This window comes from Bidens hawaiensis, unplaced genomic scaffold (assembly GCF_021521415.1).
Source record: "Bidens hawaiensis isolate Kalapana, Puna unplaced genomic scaffold, B.hawaiensis_p1.1 tig00004525_1, whole genome shotgun sequence".
NCBI lineage: Eukaryota > Viridiplantae > Streptophyta > Magnoliopsida > Asterales > Asteraceae > Bidens > Bidens hawaiensis.
In genome coordinates, this window is record NW_027491273.1 from 749924 (window position 1) to 773376 (window position 23453).

The window sequence follows — 23453 nt, forward strand, 5'->3', positions numbered from 1 at the left end:
GGGGCTGTGTGCATACTCCTATGTGGTAGGTAATACACTTACTTGATGGGTAAGTGTATGATACGTGTATGATTGTGTATTGATTGCATTATTACATAATGATTGTATGAACGAGTATGTATATATTTATAACTAGAAGATATGTAAAATATGCGCGTATGATAAATGTATGGTTATTCGAGACAGAAGGGACCAGACCCTCATAATATCTGAGATGATAGGGACCAGATCCTCATAATATCTGAGATGATAGGGACCAGACCCTCATAATATCTGAGATGTTAGGGACCAGACTCTTACAATATCTGAGATGATAGGGACCGGACCCTCATAATATCTGAGATGTTAGGGTCCAGAACCTTACAATGAGATCTTAGGGACCAGACCCTTATAATATCTGTGATATTTAAGATAGAATAGCTTATGGTATACCATAGGGTTTTATGAAAGAAAGTATGTAAGTACGTATGCATGTATCTAAAGTATGTATGAGAGAAGTAATAACAGGTAAGGTATGAATATGTATCTTCGGACACGTATGAGTAAGAATATGAATGTAATGTATGTTAACTGATTATCTAGAACTCACTCAGCGTAGCTGACTTTTAGTATGCACGCAGACAAATAGATTGAGGCAGCTGGCTTGAGGAGGGACACATGGCATGAGCTAAAGAGACTGACATCTATGAAGAAGTGTCATGACTATTTTATGTTAATGTTTATCACAAGACAACTTGTATGTTAAGATATGATTTGATGTTTTGTAATGTAATGCATGAAGTTTAATTATTCCGCGAAAGTTTTAATTAACTCTGATTTTAGAACTGTGTTTATGAATAAATCCAACACCAAAGTAGGGTTACCGGGAACGGGGCCTTACACGGTAACACATTATTTCCTTAACAAACGAACATTAACAGGCTTTGTTCGTATTCGTTCGGTTCATTTACAGCCCTAGGCGGCAGTGCCTATGGAGAGTTTAGAACATGCAATGAAAAGGGATGCACCGATAATCGCTGAATACTTAGGAGGTGCAACAAATTGCGATGCATGTCATATAATTAGTCCACAGCCCGATGGTTTTGGGGTTACCTCGTGTATTCAAAGTTGCCTAGTGAATGCCGGTGTATCAGTAGAGGAAGTAAATTATATCAATGCACATGCAACATCTACCAAGGCCGGAGATGTTGCTAAAATGAAGGCTCTAAAGAATGTATTCCAGGATAGTTTAGGAATCAAAATCAATTACACCAAGGTGAAGAGTACCATACAGAATGCTCTTAAAGTTTGCAAGGACCTCGTAATAATAACTAGTTGGACCCCATGCTTTCTTCATCATGTGAGTTCAACCTTATAATTTATAGCTTGTGTAAGTGTTTCTTGTATTTTAAAAAACTGACCGCCAATATTCAACTTGACCCAAAGCTTTTACCCATAGTTAATGTCATCATGTAAGTTCAACCTTATAATTTTTGTTGTCAGTGTGTTTTTAGTGATCAATAGAGAAAATTTCAATTTGAAATAAATTTATATTTGCTCAAATTATGTATACTTTGTGTGATGAATTTGAATTTAGAATTTGTAAGCTAATTTCTTAAAAATTAATTTTAGTGCTAATTATGTAAGGATTATTTAAGATAAAGTTAAAACTTGAATTTTAGGGATAATTTAGAATTTGTCCCCACCCCCCGAACCGAAAGAAGACTAACCCGAACGACGACCAACCAGGAAATTTTAATGTTTGGTTGTGAAAAATCTAAACACCGAAAAATGAGACCCCACTATGAAAAATCTTGGGTCCGCCACTGCCTGTACGTGCAAGATTGCTAGGTTTGATGAGTTGTGTTTTTGAACAACACAATAAATAAACAACCACACAAAATTCTTAAAACCAAGAATCAATCGCTTTACAGTGTCTAGTAATGAAAAAAAATGTGATTTAAATGATCCCATAGATGAGCACAGTATTGACAAGGTTCCGTGAGTTTTCCATAACAAGTTCTTTTGGTTTAAAAAAACATGATTAGTATTGTTAAGAAAAACTAGATTTAAAGAGGGGAAAATCCTTAAAATAGCCCATCTACAAAATAAGATTCCAACTTTGTCCCCTAAATTTAATATTTTCAAAAATGGCCCTCTCTAACTCATCTTTGACCATGTATTAGGAAATCTAACGCGTCTTTGATGACATGCTAGCATAACACATCTTTAAAGACGCGTTGGATTTCCTAATCCATGGTTAAAGACGCTAACATGTCGTCAAAGACGCGTTAGATTTCCCAACACATGGTTAAAGATGAGTTAGGCATCTAAACACGTAGTCAAAGATATGTTAGCATCAAACGCATAGTCGAAGATATGTTAGCTTTTTTGTTTGTTTTTTTAATATTATATTTTTATAATTAGTTTTACTTATATTTGTTTTTCTTTTATAACTTTTAATATATAAAATTTTATATTATTTCGAATACACCAACGAGAAATGTTTACTTTTATCTACGGACCGACATAAATTTTATTTAAAACCGAGTGGGGTCAAATTTTATTGAATATTTCGATATTGATTTGGCACGACTCGAGTTTGAGTTAGTTTATGTCGGTCAGTAGGTAAAAGTAAGCATGCCTCGTCGGTGTTAGGGCACGGATTTCCGGTATCCTCAGGAAACAATATTCAGAGTAAATTCAGGATGCGGTAATGTCAAAGGTAACAGCTATCCTAATTACATTATATATATATAATACGATCTTTGCTACTTTCCTTGTTTACCAGGTCAAAAGTAATTGCCTTGATCTCCCCAAGATTCGCACTTGCTGTTATTAGAGCGTGGCCAATAAGGAAACGTGGTGATTAAAGGAATTAACGGCTAATTGGACTCTTTCTAAAGTTTCCAAAAATATAGGCCATATTGTTAGCTTTTTATTTTTGTATGAATAGAGCTCAAAACTGGATCATAACACACACTCTAGACACACGAGACTTACTAGTACTCGCATTCTCTGTAATCACGATCAAGTTTGAGCTCCACCATTGTAATCACCTTTGTTATTAATAAACCGGTGGTGATAGTTTTCACCGCCCGGGGTTTTTTGCTTGTTATCTTAAGGATAACAGGTTTTTTCCCCGCAACAAATCCTTGTGTTCAAGCACTTTTACGTTCATTTCATACAAGCACCTAGTCCCGATTACTAATTTGGTTACGAAATTACCATTGTCAATTTTGACCAAAACAATTTGGCGCCCACCATGGGGCTATCGGTGCTTCAATCCATAATTCTGTTTATTTCATTCACCTTCATTCTCTTTACAATGGCCTCACAACCAAAAACCAGTTAAGTCTTTGCTCCGGTGGTTACTACAGCTACGAGTGTCAACCCAGGGCCTTCACCACTGCAGAGGAAAAATACTTAGCCCAGAGGAGAAATTCCACCATTCGCGGGGTCCTCCACATGAATAGACCCGGCTATTTCTAACAATGATATTTTTGCTTTGATGAAACAGGTCAAAACGCACATGGAGCAGCAAGAGAAGACCAACTCAAGGCTATTCAAGGAGATTGAAGGAATCAAGAAGAAACCAGGGCATGAGACAACCCCAATCATGCCCAGGGTCCTTGATTTTGATTCTCCAGGATCTTCTATCCTTCAGAATCCCGAATCCTTGGGGACACAATCAGCAAGGATTCCACCGCAGCAGCAATCAGGATACTGGGGAGCTTTTCCTTCGGTATCCTCAGAATTACCCGGACCAACAAGGCCAGGGTCCGTCAGCATGCAGCCTCGCTCAACCATGCCAGCCGGTGTATTTTCGTCAGAATCCCCAATGATGTCCTCAAAAGTGCATGTTGGAGATGACATCCCTATGCAGGCACCACCTTATCCTGAGGATACTATCAATGGAGGAATTAACCACCCAAGCTCAGGATACCAGAGACCTAACCAAGATCCTGGTAATAGTTTACTTAATCCTAATTTATACACTACCGTGGATCTGTGCAGGATAAGGGGATATCTCCAGATATAGCCAGGGAGTTACAAAAAATGAAGGACATGATCTCTAGTATGCCCGGGATAATCTGTTCCGTAGCTGAAGTCCCGGCGGGCAGTCACAAACTTTCCAGGTTCAGTTGGCCCTTATGCGACGTGAAAATCCCCAGGAAATTCCAGACGCCCAACATGAAACTTTATGACGGCACTACGGATCCTGAGGAGCATTTGGCTCAATACAGGGAAAGGATGGAGGTCAACCCTATCCCCGCAGAAATCAAAGAAGCATGTCTATGTAAAGGGTTTGGTTCAACACTAACAGGGCCGGCCCTCAAATCGTTATTAAGTATTCCTTCCAATACTATCACTTCCTTTGCTCATTTAATTAACTTGTTTAACAATCAATTTTCTTGTAGTAGATCTTTTGAGAAAATGACAGGTGATTTATATAGAATTGTTCAGCATAACAATGAATCCCTAAGGGATTACATAATCAAATTTAGCAGGGAAGCTTTGGAAATCCCCAACCTCGACATGGCAGCTGCTGTTGAAGCGTTCAAGATGGGACTTAGGAAGGATTCTCCTTTCTATGATGACCTCGTCATGACTCCATTCAGGAATCTTGATGAAGTCAGAAACAGGGCACTAAGATACATTCGGCTGGAGGATGACAAAAAGGCTCATGGAAACTTGGTTATCCCGAAATACGAGTCTACCAACAGGAAGTCTGACTCTCCAAAAAAGTTCTTCAGACCGAAGCCTTATTCCAAGCAGGATAATCCCAAGATCAATGCTGTGGAAGAAGACGAAGATGACGAAGAATATCCTAAAATATCCGAATATTGCTTTAACCTTGATATTGGTGGTGTAATTTGTGCCATGCAGGATTTAGGTGACAAGGCCAGATGGCCTAAGAAGAATGAGAAGCCTGGATCAAACAAAGACAAGTCAAAATGGTGTGCATTCCATGAAAACTTTAGCCATAGCACTGATGATTGTATAGCACTTCGGAAGGAAATAGGATACATTCTCAGCAAAGGACACCTGAAGGAACTATTTGGAAAAAACAAGAACAAAAGCCAGGATCCTGTCAAGATACCTAAGAGGGCACCTTCTCCACCACCCGGAGCTAAGGTGGTATCCTTCATATTGGGAGGATCTGAGAAAGACCTCTCTGTACTTCCACATTAACGACTCAAAGAATCATATCCTTCGATGAGGAAGATAGATGTGACCTTATGGATCCCAACCATGATGGTTTGGTAATTACTTTATGTGTAGCTAACTGTTTTGTGCGCAGGATACTCGTCGATGGAGGAAGCTCTGTGAACATTGTCCATATGGAAGCCTTGAAGAAAATGGATATCCCGGAAACAGAGATTATCCCGAAATCCTCAGTTCTTGTGGGATTCAGTGGCAAAACCAAGAATACCTTGGGAGAAATCAAACTTCCAATATATATTGAGGGAACTAACTCCCTACAAAAATTTTGCGTTATTGACTCTTTATCTTGTTGTAATGTGATTTTAGGCAGGCCCTGGATCCACAGCATGAAGGCAGTACCCTCGACCTATCATCAGTGTGTGAAACTCCCAAGTCCCTGGGGAGTCATCAAAATTGAAAGTGATCAGCAAGATGCCAAGGAATGTGATGCTTCATCAATGAAATGGACTACGAAGCCTACTCAAGCATAGCAATTACAGAAACAACCAGGGAAGGTCCTGCAAGCAAGAGAGCAGGATGTAAAGGAAGTATCTTTGGATCCTCAGGATACTGAAGTCAAAGTATTGTTGGGAACAAGTATTCCTGAGGATATTGAGACGGAATTAATATCCTTGCTAAAGAAAAGAGCTTCTACCTTCGCCTAGAAACATGAAGATATGACAGGTATATCTAAATCGATTATCACTCATAAACTTGGTATAGACAAATCTTTCAAGCCAGTACATCAAAAGTGACGGAAGTTTTCTCCTGAGAGAAATGCTATCATACAAGAAGAGGTGCAGAAGCTGCTCAAAACAAAGATGATAAGAGAAGTCCAATATCCTAAATGGTTGGCTAATCTAGTTGTTTTCCAGAAGAAAAATGGAAAATGGAGAGTGTGTGTGGACTTCACAGACCTGAATAAAGCCTGTCCAAAAGACCCATTCCCACTCCCGCACATTGACTCAATGGTGGATGCAACTGCTGGCCACGAGCTGCTAACATTCATGGATGCATCCTCAGGATTTCAGCAAATTCAAATGGAACCATCAGATCAAGAAGACACAGCCGTCATGACTCCCACTGGTATATACTGTTATACTGTAATGCCTTTTGGACTTAAAAATGCAGGTGCAACATACCAAAGGCTCGTCAACATGATGTTCAAAGATCAACTAGGGGGCACGATGAAAGTCTACATAGATGACATGGTGGTAAAGTCAAAGAAGGCCGGGGATCATCTGAGAGACTTGGCAACAACATTTGATATCCTGGATGAATACAACATGAAGTTGAATCCAGTCAAGTGTCACTTTGGGGTAAAAGCAGGAAAATTCCTGGGATACATGGTCACCAAAAGAGGGATAGAAGCAAGCCCAGAGCAGATTAAGGCTATCCTGGATATCAAATCACCAAGAAAGGTCAAAGATGTCCAAAGATTAACCAGAAGAATAGCTGCTCTCAACAGATTCATCTCAAGATCTTTAGAGAAGTGTAAAGACTTCTATGATATCCTGAGGAAAAATCAAAAGTTTGAATGGGGAGAGAAGCAAGAAAGGGCATTGGTATCCCTGAAGGAATACTTATCCTCAGCACCACGCATGATTAAGCCATTGATGGTGAGCCATTATCTCTGTACTTAGCCGTTTCTGGGAATGCAATCAGTGCCGTCTTGGTCAAGGATCACGAAGGTTAACAACATCCAATATACTATGTAAGTAAAAGCCTACTAGATGCTGAATCCAGGTATTCTTATCTTGAAAAGTTAATTTTAGCACTGATAATGGCTTCTACTAAACTAAGGCATTATTTTGAAACTCATGCTATACATGTAAAGACTAATTGTCCTATTAAGGCTGTCTTGAGAAAACCAGAAATGTTAGGTAGGATGGAAAAATGGGCTGTAAAACTTAGGGCATATGATATCCTATATGAGCCAAGAACAGCCATCAAATCTCAGGCGCTTGCCGACTTTGTGGCTGATTTTAGCCAGGATATAATTGAAGAAGTTGAAAAAGAAGTTCAGCAATTAGAGGTCAAGGAAAGTTGGACCCTACATACTGACGGTGCCTCCAACATAAGAGGAACAGGTCTAGGTATCCTGCTAAAATCGCCACAGGGGGACATTATACCTCTATCTATATCTTGTGAATTTCAGGCTACTAATAATGAGGCTGAATATGAGGCCTTAATAGATGGTTTGCAATTAGCTAAGGATATGAAGGTTAGGTATATTCAAGTTTATGTTGATTCTCTGTTATTAGCTAACCATTTCAATGGCTCTTATGCAGCGAATGCAGAAAACTTAGCGAAATATTTAGAAATAGTTAAGAAATTAGCTATGTGTTTCAAAACATTTGATATAATACAGGTACTAACGGAAGAGAACACTGAAGCATATGCCTTAGCAAATTTAGCATCGGCTCTCAAGATACCGAATGATATCAAGATACCCATCATTCATATCTTGACTCCAGCAACAAAGGAAAACTATGAAATCATGGAGACTTCAGAAACTGAAAATGATCCAGTATCCTGGACCCGTCCCATAATACGTTATCTTCAGGATAACGAGATCACAAGAGAAGAAAATCCCAGAACGTTCCGAATGAAGGTAACCCAATATATTATCCTGAATAATGTATTATATAGAAAATCACTTACAGGTCCATACTTGAGATGCTTGGAATATCAAGAAGCACGAGAAGTTCTCAAGGACATACATGAAGGCGTATTATCCCGGAAAGTTTGTGATTGCCCGCCAGGACTTCAGCTATGGGACGGATTATCCCGGGGATACTGGAGATCATGTCCTTCATTTTTTGTAACTCCCTTGCTATATCAGGAGATATCCCCTTATCCTGCACAGATCCACGGTTAGTGTATAAATTAAGGTTAAGCAAACTGTTACCAAGATTTTGGTAAGGTCTTTGGTATCCTGAGCCATAATGGTTGATTCCGCCATTGATAGTATCCTCAGGATAAGGTGGTGCCTGCATAGGGATGTCATCTCCAACATGCATTTCTGAGGACATCATAGGGGATTCTGACGAAAATATGCCGGCTGGCATGGTTGAGCGTGGCTGCATGCTGACGGACCCTGGCCTCGCTGGCCCGGGTAACTCCGAGGATACCGAAGGAAAAGCTTCCTAGTATCCTGTTTGCTGCTGTGGTGGAATCCTTGCTGATTGTGTCCCCAAGGATCCGGGATTCTGAGGACATCACAGGGGATTCTGATCAAAATCAAAGACCCTGGGCATGATTGGAGTGGCCTCATGCCCTGGTTTCTTCTTGATTCCTTCAATCTCCTTGAATAGCCTTGAGTTGGTCTTTTCTTGCTGCTCCATGTGCGTTTTGACCTGTTTCATCAAAGCAAAAATATCATTGTTAGAAATAACCGGGTCTATCCGTGTGGAGGACCCCGCGAATGGTGGAATTTCTCCTCTGGACTGAGTATTTTTCTTCGGCAGTGGTGGAGGTCCTGGGTTGACACTTGTAGCTGTAGTGACCACCGGAGCAAAGACTGAACTGGTTTTTGGTTGTGAGGCCATTGTAAAGAAAATGAAGGTGAATGAAATAAACGGAATTAATGGATTGAAGCACCGATAGCTCCACGGTGGGCGCCAAATTGTTTTGGTCAAAAATTGACAATGGTAATTTCGTAACCAAATTAGTAATCGGGATTAGGTGCTTGTACAAAATGAAAGTAAAGGTGCTTGAACACAAGGATTTTTTGCGAGGAAAAAACCCGTTATCCTTAAGATAACAAGCAAAAAACCCCGAGCGGTGAAAACTATCACCACCGGCTTATTAATAATAAAGGTGATTACAATGGTGGAGCTCAAACTTGATTGTGATTACAGAGAATGCGAGTACTAGTAAGTCTCGCGTGTCTAGAGTGTGTGTTATGATTCGGTTTTGAGCTCTATTTATACAAAAATAAGAAGCTAACAATATGGCCTATATTTAAGGAAACTGCGGAATTATTTCAATTAGCCGTTAACCCTTCAATCAACACGTTTCCTTTCTTGTCACGCTTCAATAACGGAAAATGCGAGTCTTTGGGAGATCACGATAACAATCCTTGACCTGGTAAACATAGGAAGGAGCAAAAATCGTGTTACATATATAATGTAATTAGGATGCCTGTTACCTTTGACGATACCGCATCCTGAATTTGCTCTGAATAATGTTTCTTGAGGATACCGGAAATCTGTGCCCTAACAATAATTATTATTATTATTATTATTATTATTATTATTATTATTATTACAAATTAAAAAAAAAACCTTAAATGAGTCTAAGCTCGACCCAATAAAGCTCAGATGTGAAATCAATACATACAAGCAAACAGAGGTAAACCTCAAAAATACGCAAGGCCCGGCGAGCCTAAACGTGCTTCTTATTCAAGGCTTGAGCTCGGGATCGATAATAAAACAAGTTGAGGCTCGGGCTCGAAAAAGCTCAGCTCTTTTCTAGTTTTTTATATTGATCGAGCTCGAGTAGGTCGCAAGCGGTTTAGCTCGTTTGCACCAGGGCCGTTTCCGAGAATTTATATGCCTCGGCCGAGCCGAAATAAAAAGGGCCATAGATCCTAACAAGTAACGAAATAATATAAGCAAAAAAAAAAAAATTAGGCCTTATTTAAATGGTTTTTTCTTTGGTTTAAACAATTAAATTTTTATATGAGCTTACTTGGTTATGATTTAGGCTGTGTAAGAACTTTTTGTATAAAAATAAGCTTAAATTTGTATCAAGTGAGACTAGAACCTACAACTTTTTGGTTTGGAGTCATGCCTCTTTGCCACTAGACCAAACTAGTTATTGTATAATTAGGGTAAAACACTAAATATACATTTTTTTTCATAAAAATATATGTATACAAAAAAAAAAATTTTGTGCCCCCAAAAATTAAGTGCCCCGTCCGGTCGCCTACGTTACACAGTGTCCTAGCCCGCCTTGGTTTGCACCATTAGTATCGTTACAGAAAATACCGAATACCAAATTTAAGAAAAATGGGTACCAAATACCGTACTGCATTTATCATTTCCCCACCGGTACAGGTAGGTATGGGAAAAAGAATCTCATCCCTAATGATTTTGCGTAACCGGTAACACCATTCATATTGTGAAATTAAGGTTTATGGAAGCGAAATACAATCTATGAAATTAGATAAGCATGCCAATGCTTAGAACACATATTGAACAATGATTGTCTTATGGACCTTGGATATTAATATTAATATTTTAAAGTTTTATTTTTCAGGAAACACCATTTATGATGGGACTTGCAGTTGCGGGTGCTGCGTATGTTGGGAGGTATGGGATCCAAGCTTCGAATGCATTCAAGGTTAGACCAGTCACGCCCGTGTTTGTATCTAATTCTTTATATTTCTTTGAACGAGTTGAGCAGTTCTAAAAGTTATCTGAAATCAGCTGGCTAAAAGCTTAATTCAAGTCAAGATTAAACAAGTTCAAGTCTAATTTTAAATTATTTAACAAACAAGCTTGAGCATGAGTTTCATATACTGAGCTTGATAGGCTTGCGAGCCTAAACAAACATGTTATTTATAAACGTAATAATTTTATCTAATATATTGAATAAATATTATTATGTATATAAAATTAGAATTATAAATTGAATATATAGAAAGCATTTCATTATAAAAGACTAAATTACTACGGGGAAAAAGTATAAAATCCTAAGTTGTTTGGTTTTATTTTGTCAATGGTTAAATTAAATAAAACTTTTAGTTCTTACACATACAAATGTTTGTATATATGAAAACCAATCAGTTCATATATTTTACAACCACTAGCTTGATCTAGTGATAAATATGTATGACTTACAACTAAATGGTTATGGATTGTAATTTCATTTGAGATATGTAGTGAAACAAACAGATGGAAAAAAACCTGTATATGTGTAGGAAATATGCGTACACATGATTTATACATATATATTTTTTTACAATATGTGAAGAAATGACTAAACATTATGTTTCAACTAATTTCTTGTATCGGTAGCTTAATGAAAGAAGACTAGGATCTTTGCGATCAATAGTTCTATTTTGAGCGTCCAGATTTTATCATTAGTGGGTCTTCGGGCGGGTGGGTTTTCCAGAACTAGAGATAACTTAGGGGCGCTTAAGGGCTCCGTACAACTGGGTTGGGCCAGCTGACGGTGACCTTTTACTACCGGGTCACCCTGTAGGAAGTAGTTAAGCAATTGCCTATTTGTTGGCAATTAAAAAAATAATAATAACACCTTACTTTAGTGGTTCCTACAACTGTCTAATGCTATATTTTTTATCTTGATTTTGTTTTTCTTGCAAACTTATAAACAAGATAAAGGAAGCACATAGAAGGGTGAAGCAAAAGATCACTATCTTGCTTCCAAAATCAGTGAAGCAAAAAAAAAATGATGCTCAGGAAGACCAATAACACCACCTCTCAACAATTTATACAACATAAAACATTAGAACAATAAACTTTGTTATACCTTCCATGTTTCCGGAAATGTCTCGGTAAATTTTTAGAGTATGCAAATAACTAAATTGGTGTATTGCTCTTTTAGCTTCCAAATTAAAATATGAACTACAGAACTAGGTTTGTAACCACCGGCATGCATTCGGTTGGCAAGGGCTAAGTATGGAAGGTAACAAAACCCGTTGAATTGCTGCGACGGGGGTTCGTATTGGTTAGACACATTGTGGTAACGAACTAAACCCAAATAATAAATTAATAAACATCTAGAATGGTATTGAAACTCGTATAGTGCATGATACAAAAAATATATATTTAAAATGATGTATGTTCGGTTGGTAGTTGTTGCAAATTCAATCAATTAGGTTTGTGACTGTATCAAAACTAAACCTAAAAAATAATTTCAACATTGTTGATATAAAGTTCAAGAAATGAATCAAGTGGTTCTAGAATAGGACGCAGTAAGATGCTATCTATAATTTGTGAGATACACATACATAAATGGAGGATCTTGCAAATGGATAGCTTTGCAAATGATCTTCTATTTTTATAAATAGGATTTGGCAAGGCTAACAACTAACTCGTTTATTTTGTTCATCAATGTTTAAGCAGAGGAGTAAATGGACCACCAAACTCATTTATTCTATATTGTCACATCAAAATACAAAATATAGCGAATGCCCAAAAACTTAGACGGTCAATTTAGAAATGACTTTCAAAAAACTGTGTTTGGAAATAATATCAGGTAAAGCATGTGAATAAAACCGTTGTGAAATTTTAAACAGAATACAATGATCCTTTTAAAACACTGTAGGTGATGTGTTTAAAAAAAAAGTTGTTTTATATTAACAGTTATAAAAGATAAGGCACTTTATTCAAACAACTTTAAATGAAAATTACTCACACTAGTTCAGATTTAACCCGCAGCTTTAAATGACGTTATTTACACCAATTCAATCTCATTGGCGTGATGCGCGTATTATTAATTATTTGGCATGGTTTATCTTGTTTTTCTAAGCGGTTTCATGTATAAATGCTTTAAAATAAAATTTAAACATATTCTATAGACAAATTTTTTGGTACTATTATAATATTTTCTACTACTTTAAATAATAATATATTGTTATTTTTCATAACTTTGATAACTAAAGGGTAGTGTTACGATTAAATCTTATCTTAAATATGTATAAACGAAACCTTCATATTTTTTCTCAAGTCTCGCTTTATTTATAAATGATGGTTTCTCATGTATTTGACCCGAATTCATGGGTATGGGTCTCATCAAACCCAGATAGTTTTTAAACGGGTTATAACATCTCATTTATTTGTAAAACCTTTTCATCATCAAACTTTAAGTATATTATTAATTTCTTTACAATAAATAAAATTAAAATACAAAAACATATATAAATATTAGAAACATAAAATGTAAAACAAACCTCGTAATCAAACCCTAATTTAATCTCTCAATATGGATTTAGTTATATTAGCAATTCTTTTTTCTTTTAAGTTTAACTTAAATGAAAAGTTTCACAAAATAATATCCAAATTATAACAAATGAATATAAACGAATAAATATAAAAATTAAATAGATAATTCATTCAACGTTTCACTAAAAAATGAACATAACCCAACATAAATTAATCAAAATAGATTTAAGTATATTATTAACTTCTTACAATAAATAAACTAAAATCCAAAAAATTACATTCACAATATTATAAATGAAAATATTAGAAACGAAAAATTTAAACAACCCCGTAATACGGGGGATAAAAACTAGTTTATTATATATGTGTTCGTATATTAACAGATACTTTATTTTAGAGATAAATATATGGGGAAAAGTTAAAATGGAAAGAAAGAAAGTGTGAGAAGGATTTGTAGCCACACAAAAAACCCCTCAAAATTTATTTGGAATGTTTTAAGCGATCCGTGAAAATATTTTCGATTTTTACAAACAAATAGTATGTTTTTCTAAATTAACAAGAAATTGGCCGAAAAACACGCGTTTTCGCGCTGTTTGTCGTACCCGATATAATTTTCGCGCCAAAAACCGAACCTAAATTAAACTTGGACTTGGGATTTCACGTTCGGGCACGCAAAACGAGACTAATGGGCCAAAATTGGGCCCAAAGGGGCCCAAAAAAGTCCAGCCCGCCAAGTTGGACTTACCCATCCTTTAAGTTTTCTTTATAATTAATATAATATATAAGATATTTTCATCATTTCTTCAACACAAATCTGGAGAATTCTTGCTGGACCTTCATCACAAACTCAAACCCTAAGGACCTGTAGTTACTCTAGCTAGAAGGCCAAGAACCTGGAAATGCGTGTAAAGGGTTGAAATAGTCAAAAACTGCAAAGGGACTAAGTGATAACAAGGGAAACGAACCCCGAGCTGACATCGCACTAAGTGCCTATTAAATCGTGAGTTTCATGACCCCTCTTTTCAAACTGTTTACGAACTATTAGGGTGAAAAGCATGTTTATATACAATTATCTATCTGAAAACGATTCAAGATATGAATCATTTAAATGTTCAAATACGAAAAGTCTCTACAAACATAATGGTTGACTATTTGCTGATGAAATGTGAATAGTATTGTTGATTGATATATTAAGTGGAGATAGTACCAATGCCAAAACATAATAAAATTACACGTGACAACATGTTTATACAAACACGTTATGTATTGTTAAACATAACGAATTGGGCAAATAACGTGGTCTGTAATGGCCATAGGGATAACGTGGTCTGTAATGGCCATGAGGATAACGTGGTCTGTGAAGGCCATGGGGATAACGTAGTCTGTAATGGCCATGGGGATAACGTGGTCTGTGACGGCCATAAGAACAACGTGGGCAGTGGAGGCCATGAGGTTATTGTGGGCGGAAGGAGAGCCACAATGATTGATGGTACGTGGGAAATACTATATATGTGTAAACATATATCTATATGCATACTAGGTGGGTAGGCATAGGAAATATTATAGCGTAGGAAATACTAGATACACACACACACACATACACTGTGTAATGGTTGATTTTACGTGGAACCGTTATGGACTGAAGGCAGGCCACAGTGGTTGATTTTACGTGGAAAATGGAGGCATGTAGTACGAACGAACAGTCACGATTTTATCGTAGTTTCAAACTCATAACATAAACATACACACATACAAACATACAGATGTACATATATTCAAACATAAATAGATTTTCGCATATGCGCGTACATACAAACTATGATTGTGTGGTATACAGAACTGATTTCGTTAAAACTTATGAAGCTCACCAAACTATTCGTAGTTGACCTGTTTTTAACATGCTTTTCAGGTATTTAGAAAAGTGGAGTACATTGCTTATGTGCTACGTGTTTGGATTGTGATCGATGCGGTGTAAATTGATACAAGCATTCGAGTTAGGAGTAAAATAGCTTATCGGGCTGGATTGGTTTGTATCACCTAGTTTGTAAACGAAGTTAGATCGATGTAATATATTGTAAATTAGTTAGTAAAGTTTCTTTATGAACAATGTGTTTGATACCAGTTGTGTCTGTGACATTACCGTTTTACGCTTTCGTAAATCGCTTAACGGGGTGTGACAGAAGTTGGTATAAATTATAACTCAAAATATAAATAAAAAACGAAAAATTTTAAAAAACCAAAATGTTTCCCCCGTCATTCTCGTTCAAACAACAAAAAAAACCATCGAAAAGACACAATGCCGAGAAAAAAGACACAATACCCAAAATGCACAAACAACACAATGATAAATAAAAAAAGACTCAATATGTCTCAAAATATAGCAAAATACTAAACAAAATATAACATAATGTTAAGTAATATAACACAATATCAAAAAAAAGACACAGTGTCAAGGAAAGAAAACACAATCAATGACGAAATAAAAAGAACACAATGATAAATAAAAAGACATAATGATCTTTTTTTCCTTAACATTGTGTCTATTTTTTCTTTTTTTTTTGTAAGCGAGAAGACGGTGGAAAAACTTGTGTTTTTATATTCTTCGTTTTTTATTAAATTTTGAGTTATGATTTTTTTTTTTTTTGCTACAATCATTCTTATTATTCTTATTTTTGTCCTCTTTTATAGTGGTAGGGGGCTTGGATTCTCAAATGCCCCAAATATATGAGCCCACATCTTAGTTCAAATAAGTTTCTGAACTAGAAACAGTGTATATATGGTGGCGGCCTAGCTATAAAAATGCAACAGCCCATAAAGACGTATTAAATAAACTTGGCGATAAAAATTAAAATACAGCAAATTAGGCATGAATTTAATAGGTTGATAAGTCATAAGAGTACTAACTTTCCTTAATAAGAAAGAATTTATTTATTTATTTATAACAATGCCATAAGCAGTAACAATCGAGCTACTTCATACCACTCGTGACAAACATGGGAGCTACTTCGATTCCCGCTATCCGCCCAAAATGAAGTCATTTCTTTCATATTCATAGCTAAAATTAGAAATGAAAATGATAAAAGATTTGGTATAGTTAGTCGTCATAGTGTAGTGATTCTATGCTTCCCCTATTTGCCTTCTACCCCAAAAGAAAAAGTGTTAAAGTTACCAGAGTAAAAAATACCATTTTTTTTGACAAAAAGTATTGCAGAGACAGGATTTGAACCCGTGACCTCAAGGTTATGAGCCTTGCGAGCTACCAAACTGCTCTACCCCGCGCCGAAGAGAAGAACTGAAAACAAATATACAAGCAAGGATTGAATGCGCCCCTTTACCATATCTGTACTAATAGAATAGCCTATTTATACAGAATGGTAAAGAGGCCGTCTATGATCATCGATCATAGAAATGAAATAAAGATAGTTTGCCCATAATTGTTAAATCAGCAACACACACCACCACCAGATGCCGCCGCGTATTGCATTCTCACATTTATGCCACTGCCCGTAAACGAGAAAAAGATGCCGAAAGGCGGGGTTGTTGTCACTGGAATGGGAGTCGTTTCTGTGTTTGGAAATGACGTTGATACCTTCTACCAAAGACTCTTAGCAGGAGAGAGCGGGGTTGGGCTGATAGATCGATTCAATGCTTCAGGTTTTCCATCGCGAATTGCTGGTCAAATTCATGACTTTGAATCAGGTGGATATATTAATCGCAAAGACGACCAAAGGTTAGATGATTGTCAAAGGTATTGCATTGTTGCCGGGAAAAAGGCCCTTGAATATGCTAATCTTGGTGCTGGTGAATTGTCCAAGGTATGTCCAGTGGCGGACTCTAGAAAATTTGTCATAGCGGTCAGAAATTTTTTGGGTCGTTACTCAGTTATATAAATATTTTTTTATCGGTCCAGCTCAGCCGTTTTGGTCAAGTCTAATAAAAAAAATAGATAACCAAACAAAATGTGTGAAACTATTAATTTAGAAATTCATAATTAGAATAAAATATACCATCTATTTTAACAAAATATAAGTTATTCTCTATGAATTTTCATTTTTTTTGAAATGTATCCATTACATCATCTATTTTAACATTCCTGGCAAGTCTTTCTTAATGACACATATATGACTATCGCAATCATATATCCATCCGATTACGCAAAAAAACATCTTTCAACGCCTGTGGTTACGACGAGTGATACGAGAGCTAACTTTAATAAACGACACACCAATGAAAATGAATGGTGTTTCTTGGTTTGAACCATCAATTGAACAGAACTTGCTAAATCAATCTTGATTTCAAATCGTTTATCACGTGGCAAACAAATTATAACTGGATTGGGTATTGGGCTAAAAAATTGGTAGAGTTTGAATGTGTTGAGTTTTGAGCTTAATTTTGGTGAGATATAATTTTTTTGGGTATTGGACTATAGGACTTAAAAATTGGTATTAAACTCAAAATTAATTGGAAAAATTATTGATATTACATTTATATAATTATATTTGTAAAAACTTTCATTTTAATTTTTATTTGGGTCGGTTTCAAACTTTCATGGGTCGTCTCAACATTCCGTAGGGGTTGGATGGAATTTTACACTATATTGAGACTAATTTTTTTTTTCAATGGGGATGGTGGACCTCTCGCTTATGAGTAGGACCGCGAATGGGTATGCCATTTGTTCCTTGTTTCATGTGCCCATAAAAGCGTGTAAGATTTCATTAACTTTGAGTTCATTAATTGGGTTTAAACATTAAGAATTATATATATATATATATATTTCAAAATAATATATATAATTTTAAAAAAATTGGCTAGGGTGTCGGGTGTCACACCCCAACCTAAGACGGAAATGCCGGGACGTAAGCATGATTGCTCATACCTCGAGGTAACTATCATACAATATATATGGCAATATCTAATAATTAATTTTATTCCATATAAAAACAAAATATCCAAATATAGCAAATCATTCAAACTCCATAATTCATAGGGGTGTTCTTCGGGTTTGTTTTTCGGGTCGGGTTCTTCGGGTTACAAAGTTTTTAATCTTGACCCGAAACTCAACCCAAATCTCTTACGGGTTTTTCGGGTTCGGGTTTTTTCGGGTTGGGTTAATCGGGTTTCGAGTATCCTACAAAACAAACAAACCAAAGAAAAAAAGCACAAAAACAAAAAAAAAAAATTAAGAACGACAATGCTAAAATTAAAAAAAAAAACATATTCTTCTTTGCTTATAACAAAATAATCAAATAACAAACCAACATAGCTTGATAAAACATTCAAAAGAAGAGTAAAATTAACTCGAGCCTTAATCATATTCAATCGGGCGTGATTTGGTTGTTCGATTTCGGTTGCTATTAGTAATAAACGGAAAACATAAATTAATAAGAAACAATCGATCTATAATAGTTAGAATGACAACAGTCAATTAGAGCTAGATTATGATAACTTTAGTGGCTAAGACTTAGCTTATTATACATAAAAATATATTTAATTTTAAAACTAGAAGTTTATTCGGGTTTTTCGGGTTGACCCGAAACTTATAAATCAAACCCGAGAACCAACCCAAATTACTTCGGTTCAGGTTTCAGGTTTGTCTTTTCTCGGGTTCGGGTTAGTTCGGGTTCGGGTGCGGGTTTTTTCGGGTCGGGTTTCAGGTAAAAGTGACAGCCCTAATAATTCATGACAATAAAGGAAGTAATCCCAAATTAAAATTTAACAAATTGTTCTTGATAAAGCCTATGGTCTCATCTAGCAATCCAATACTCCGAATCTTCAGTTTAAGCGATAACCTGCATATGCGTATAAAATAGATAGATTTGTCAACAATAATGTTGAGTGAGCATGCCATTAATTTTGCAAGTTACAATATAATACGAAAGAATAGAAAAGCGTAAGTAAAGCGGTAAATAAACCAAACCAATAAGCAAATAAAGAGTCAAGCGAACCATTGCCAAGCGAATCGGGCGCCGGTTATACAATACGGTCGTATGATCATACTATATGAGAATATGTTGGACCTCTCCGAATGCGTAAAATAACCAAATAAGCAAATAACAAATAAGTTCAGCAATTCACACACAATACAACGTTTGCTAAAGTTGAGAGATATATATAAACGAAATACTATAGTATGCATACGCCCCCAAAACGTTTGAAAATAAGTAAAACGGGGGAATGACAAAACTCACCTTAATAATAAGCGAGTTAGTTAAATATTAAGAATAAACAAAGAGGTCTTCCGATTAACTCGCCAAACGAAAGTAATCAACAGGAGCTGAAACTTAGCGATATGAAAGTATAAGTAAAAACAAACTTAATTCCGCTGGAATCAATCCAAACGGATGAGTAGAACTTGAGTTATGTTAATTTTAACGTTTAAACGAGTCGAGTCTGACCAGAATCCGAACTTCGAGTCGGAAGTCGGGTTTTGGTTAGAACCCTTAAAATTTTATTACGAGAAGAAAAGTCTTTTGGACTGAACGTTGAATCCGACCAGAAGTATGAGAAAATATAAAGTCAAACAGACTGACTATTTTGCCCCTTATCGGGTTTTAAAGCAATTGACCAGTCAATACCCTTCAATCTCATAAATCGATTGAAGGTTATCGACTAGAGAATGTTTATGAACGAAAACTCAGTTTACAACTTACCCGAAAAGTGAACGAACGAAGAGATATAACGAGTCAAAGGTACTTAAACTTGTATAGTCAACCGGTTCTAAATGATTCTTCAACAAAACACCAAAAACCGAACGATTATGAGATGGGCAGAAGGTATGACGGCTGTGGAATGCTACTTAGGGTTTATGTAAAGGTTTGTGGCAGATGTTTATGTGTTGTTTATATAGGAAAAGCATAAATGGAACTAATTATGGGCTTTTACTCGTTTTAAGTAAGTAAATATGATTTTAAGGAAGGAATCATTGAAATAATCAAAAAGATCCTCTTTTGATCAGTAAGAAACGATTTGGGAATCATATTTTAGTTATACTATGATTACTTGTTTCTTACTTCTCTCAAAAGTGCCTAAAATACACGATTTTATACCATAAACGAGTTTAGAAACGAGATTTCGTGAACCAACTGACCAGGTCCTCCACTGCGCTGTGCGGCCAGAAGGGACCCCTGCCATCACGCAGCGGTCCGGCGTCCAGGAGGGAAGGTTTCAGGCATTGTCACTTTTAGTCCTTGATGTTTATTAATTTGATCATTTTATGAACTATTTAAGTTAAAAATAAGAAATAAATGATAACTAAATCATGGAGGGCTAAATGTGAATATAAGGAACTTAATAACTTATAAAAGTTTTATTAAGGATTAGGATCCAAATAACGTTCAAACACGGATAACACTAGGGATGAGCTCGGTATCGTACCGACCGGTACCGGTCCCGAAAATCGCCAACGTTCAAACACGGATAACACTAGGGATGAGCTCGGTATCGTACCGACCGGTACCGGTCCCGAAAATCGCCAAATCTTGGTACCGGTATGATACCGGGACGATACCGGTATTGAAGGTAAAAATTCGGGAAATACCGGAACCGTACCGTACCATACCGGTACCGAAACTCAAAACTTTGGTACCGATTTGGTACCGGCAGTACCAAATCGGTACCAATTTCGGTACCGGTACCAAGTGCCAAATGCTCATCCCTAGATAAACCATGATAACCGAATAAGATGAAAAACCCAAAATGTTTAATCCGGCTGGGGTCAGTCGACCACCCGGCCTGTCTCATAGCCTTCCTTGGTATCCAGAATTGTGTGTAACATTTCATTAAGTTTGTGTGTAGACCGATAAAACACGTTCCGGTGTAATCGTTGGACCAGCAATGGGGTGCGTAAGGGTCTTCAGTGATATTGCAGAAACTCTAATGGAGAGAGGTTGTAATAAAATCACACCATTTTTCACACCGTATGTTCTAGCAAGTATGTGCCCTGCCTCTCTTGCTATAGATCTTGGGTTTACGGGACCAACCTACTCCATTCTAGCTGCTTGCGCGACATCCAATTATTGCTTTTGTGCTGCGGCAAATCATATCCGTGAAGGGGTGGCTGATCTAATGATTGCTGGAGGTGTAGAAGCTCCTTTAACACCACTTATTTTGGCAGGTTTTGGTGCATGTAATGCATTGTCTCGGCGAAACAATGATCCCAAGACTGCTTGCAGACCATGGGACCAAGATAGAGATGGCTTTGTTGTTAGTGAAGGAGCTGGTGTTTTGGTAGATTACACAATATAAACATAACATAGACATTTTTGATAGATTAGGCGGTTTTACAAAGAAAAAAGTGGTTTTACTAAATTTCAAGTATTTTTAGATAATTTGGTATCTCAAATAGAGGTTTATGAGGATACATAAGCTAATTTTTCCAAGTGCCGGTCCAAGTCATCCAATTGTGACATGTGAAAGCCATCTCAAATAGCGGAGTACACAAACCACCAATTTTGGACGACGACATGGATTGCCGCTTGGAAGGTTAGCAGATGTGTCCTCGTAATCCGCTATCTAAGATAACAAATTAACTAAAAGCAGTTACAATTTAGTCAGCCACCTAAAGGCTAAAACCACTTTTATTTTTGTAAAACCATCTAATCTAGCCAAAAAAAAATCATAAACATATATCTTGTAGTTTTCTTATATTTTAATATTTATTTTCCGTTCGTTTGCAGGTGATGGAGAGTTTAGAACATGCAATGAAAAGGGATGCACCGATAATCGCCGAATACTTAGGAGGTGCAAGAAATTGCGATGCATATCATATAATTAGTCCACGGCCCGATGGTTTTGGGGTTGCCTCATGTATTCAAAGTTGCCTAGTGAATGCCGGTGTATCAGTAGAGGAGGTGAATTATATCAATGCGCATGCAACATCTACTTGGGCCGGAGATGTTGCTGAAATGAAGGCTCTAAAGAATGTATTCAAGGATAGTTTAGGAATCAAAATCAATGCCACCAAGGTGAAGAGTAGCATACATGTATCCCCAAATATGAACCCCATGCTGACAATATTCGCCTTGTGTTGCTTTTCAGTCTATGATCGGACACTCGTTTGCAGCCGCAGGAGGTATGGAGGCCATTGCTACAATTAAAGCAATTCAAACAGGATGGCTGCACCCCACAATTAATCAATTTGTGCGTCATATCTGCATTCGTATTATTCATATTATTTCTCTTTCCTTCTGTCATACTCTAATTAATTTTCTTGTGTTTTATGGAAACTGTAGCAACTTGATCCTGAAGTTGAATTTGATACTGTCGCAAATCATAAGCAACAACATGAAATCAACGTTGGTGAGTTTCTTTCCATTTCGATCTCCATTATCCAATGTTAGTATTTGCTAAGCTGGCTTATTCAATTTCAAATACTTTTGTACGCAGCGATTTCAAATTCATTTGGCATGGGTGGACACAACTCTGTTGTAGCATTCTCTGCTTTCAAGCCATGATTGCATCACAAATATATAACATGAATAAAGATATTATCTTTTAACCGGTGAAACATATGATAGCGTTCATATTAAAGCAAAATTGTAATGAAATGTAAAATATTGATTACAATCGTATGTAATAATATACATAAACTTAAGAGAATATTATAGTATTCAAACATGTATCACACAATCAAACAAGAATAAAAGCGGAGCATTTATATAAAACCAGAGCATCTGTTATATAACTGGAAATGAATTTGCGAGTATGAGATATCATCGAAGCTTTTCGGTATTTTCTTTTTGAGAGAACTATGGTTTTCGTCCCTATTGTTTGTTCTAAGTTGCTATTTCAATTAAAAAGTTTTTAATTTGTTATTTTCGTCTATAAGGATTCATTTACGTTGCAATTTCCATCCATAAGGTTTCGTTTTCATTGCAATTTTTGTCCCTGTAGTTTGTTAAAGTCTGCTATTTTAGTCCAAAATATGTTAACGAAAAGGACGAAAAATTGCAATGAAATGAACCTTTTGAACGAAAATAACAAATTTTAAACCTTTGGACTGAAGTGACAAATTTGAACAAACCACAGAGACGAAAACCACAGTTCGCTCTTTTTTTAAACGTCCAACCAAAATAAATTTCATTATAACAAACATTCGTTATTAGCAAGTTGCTAGCAACAACACTAGCCACCCAATAACATACACCATTTGTGCACTAGATTGAGAACAGGCGTAACATTTGCTATGTTTCAAACCTAAAAACCCGACTCGTTTTAAATATTTGATTTTCATGAAAGATTAATTTTTTTATTATGATATTTACCATTGATTTGTATTTGTTAAGTTAACCTCGATTTCAACGCTATATTATATTATTATTATTATTATTATTATTATTATTATTATTATTA

At 36.3% G+C, this 23453-nt stretch overlaps 1 protein-coding gene and 1 non-coding gene across 2 annotated transcripts; one reads left to right on the forward strand and one right to left on the reverse strand.

Annotated features, from left to right (window-relative positions):
- The first annotated feature begins 970 nt into the window (after positions 1 to 970).
- Positions 971 to 22555, forward strand: LOC143626860 (3-oxoacyl-[acyl-carrier-protein] synthase I, chloroplastic-like). Its single transcript, XM_077096808.1, has 9 exons — positions 971 to 1300; positions 7559 to 7801; positions 10453 to 10536; positions 16550 to 16918; positions 20898 to 21329; positions 21779 to 22066; positions 22140 to 22241; positions 22334 to 22400; positions 22488 to 22555. The coding sequence occupies exons 1-9, from the start codon at positions 971 to 973 to the stop codon at positions 22553 to 22555; spliced, it is 1983 nt and encodes a 660-aa protein (XP_076952923.1).
- Positions 16309 to 16382, reverse strand: TRNAM-CAU (transfer RNA methionine (anticodon CAU)). Its single transcript has one exon. It is a non-coding gene; the product is annotated as a tRNA-Met (tRNA).
- Positions 22556 to 23453: the final 898 nt, after the last annotated feature.

Coding starts and splice junctions, on each gene's coding strand:
- LOC143626860 (XM_077096808.1), top strand. CDS start 971: ATGGAGAGTTTAGAACATGCAATGAAAAGGGATGCACCGATAATCGCT. Junction 16,919..20,897: donor GTGCTGGTGAATTGTCCAAG/GTATGTCCAGTG, acceptor GTTTGTGTGTAG/ACCGATAAAACACGTTCCGG. Junction 22,067..22,139: donor TCAAAATCAATGCCACCAAG/GTGAAGAGTAGC, acceptor GTTGCTTTTCAG/TCTATGATCGGACACTCGTT.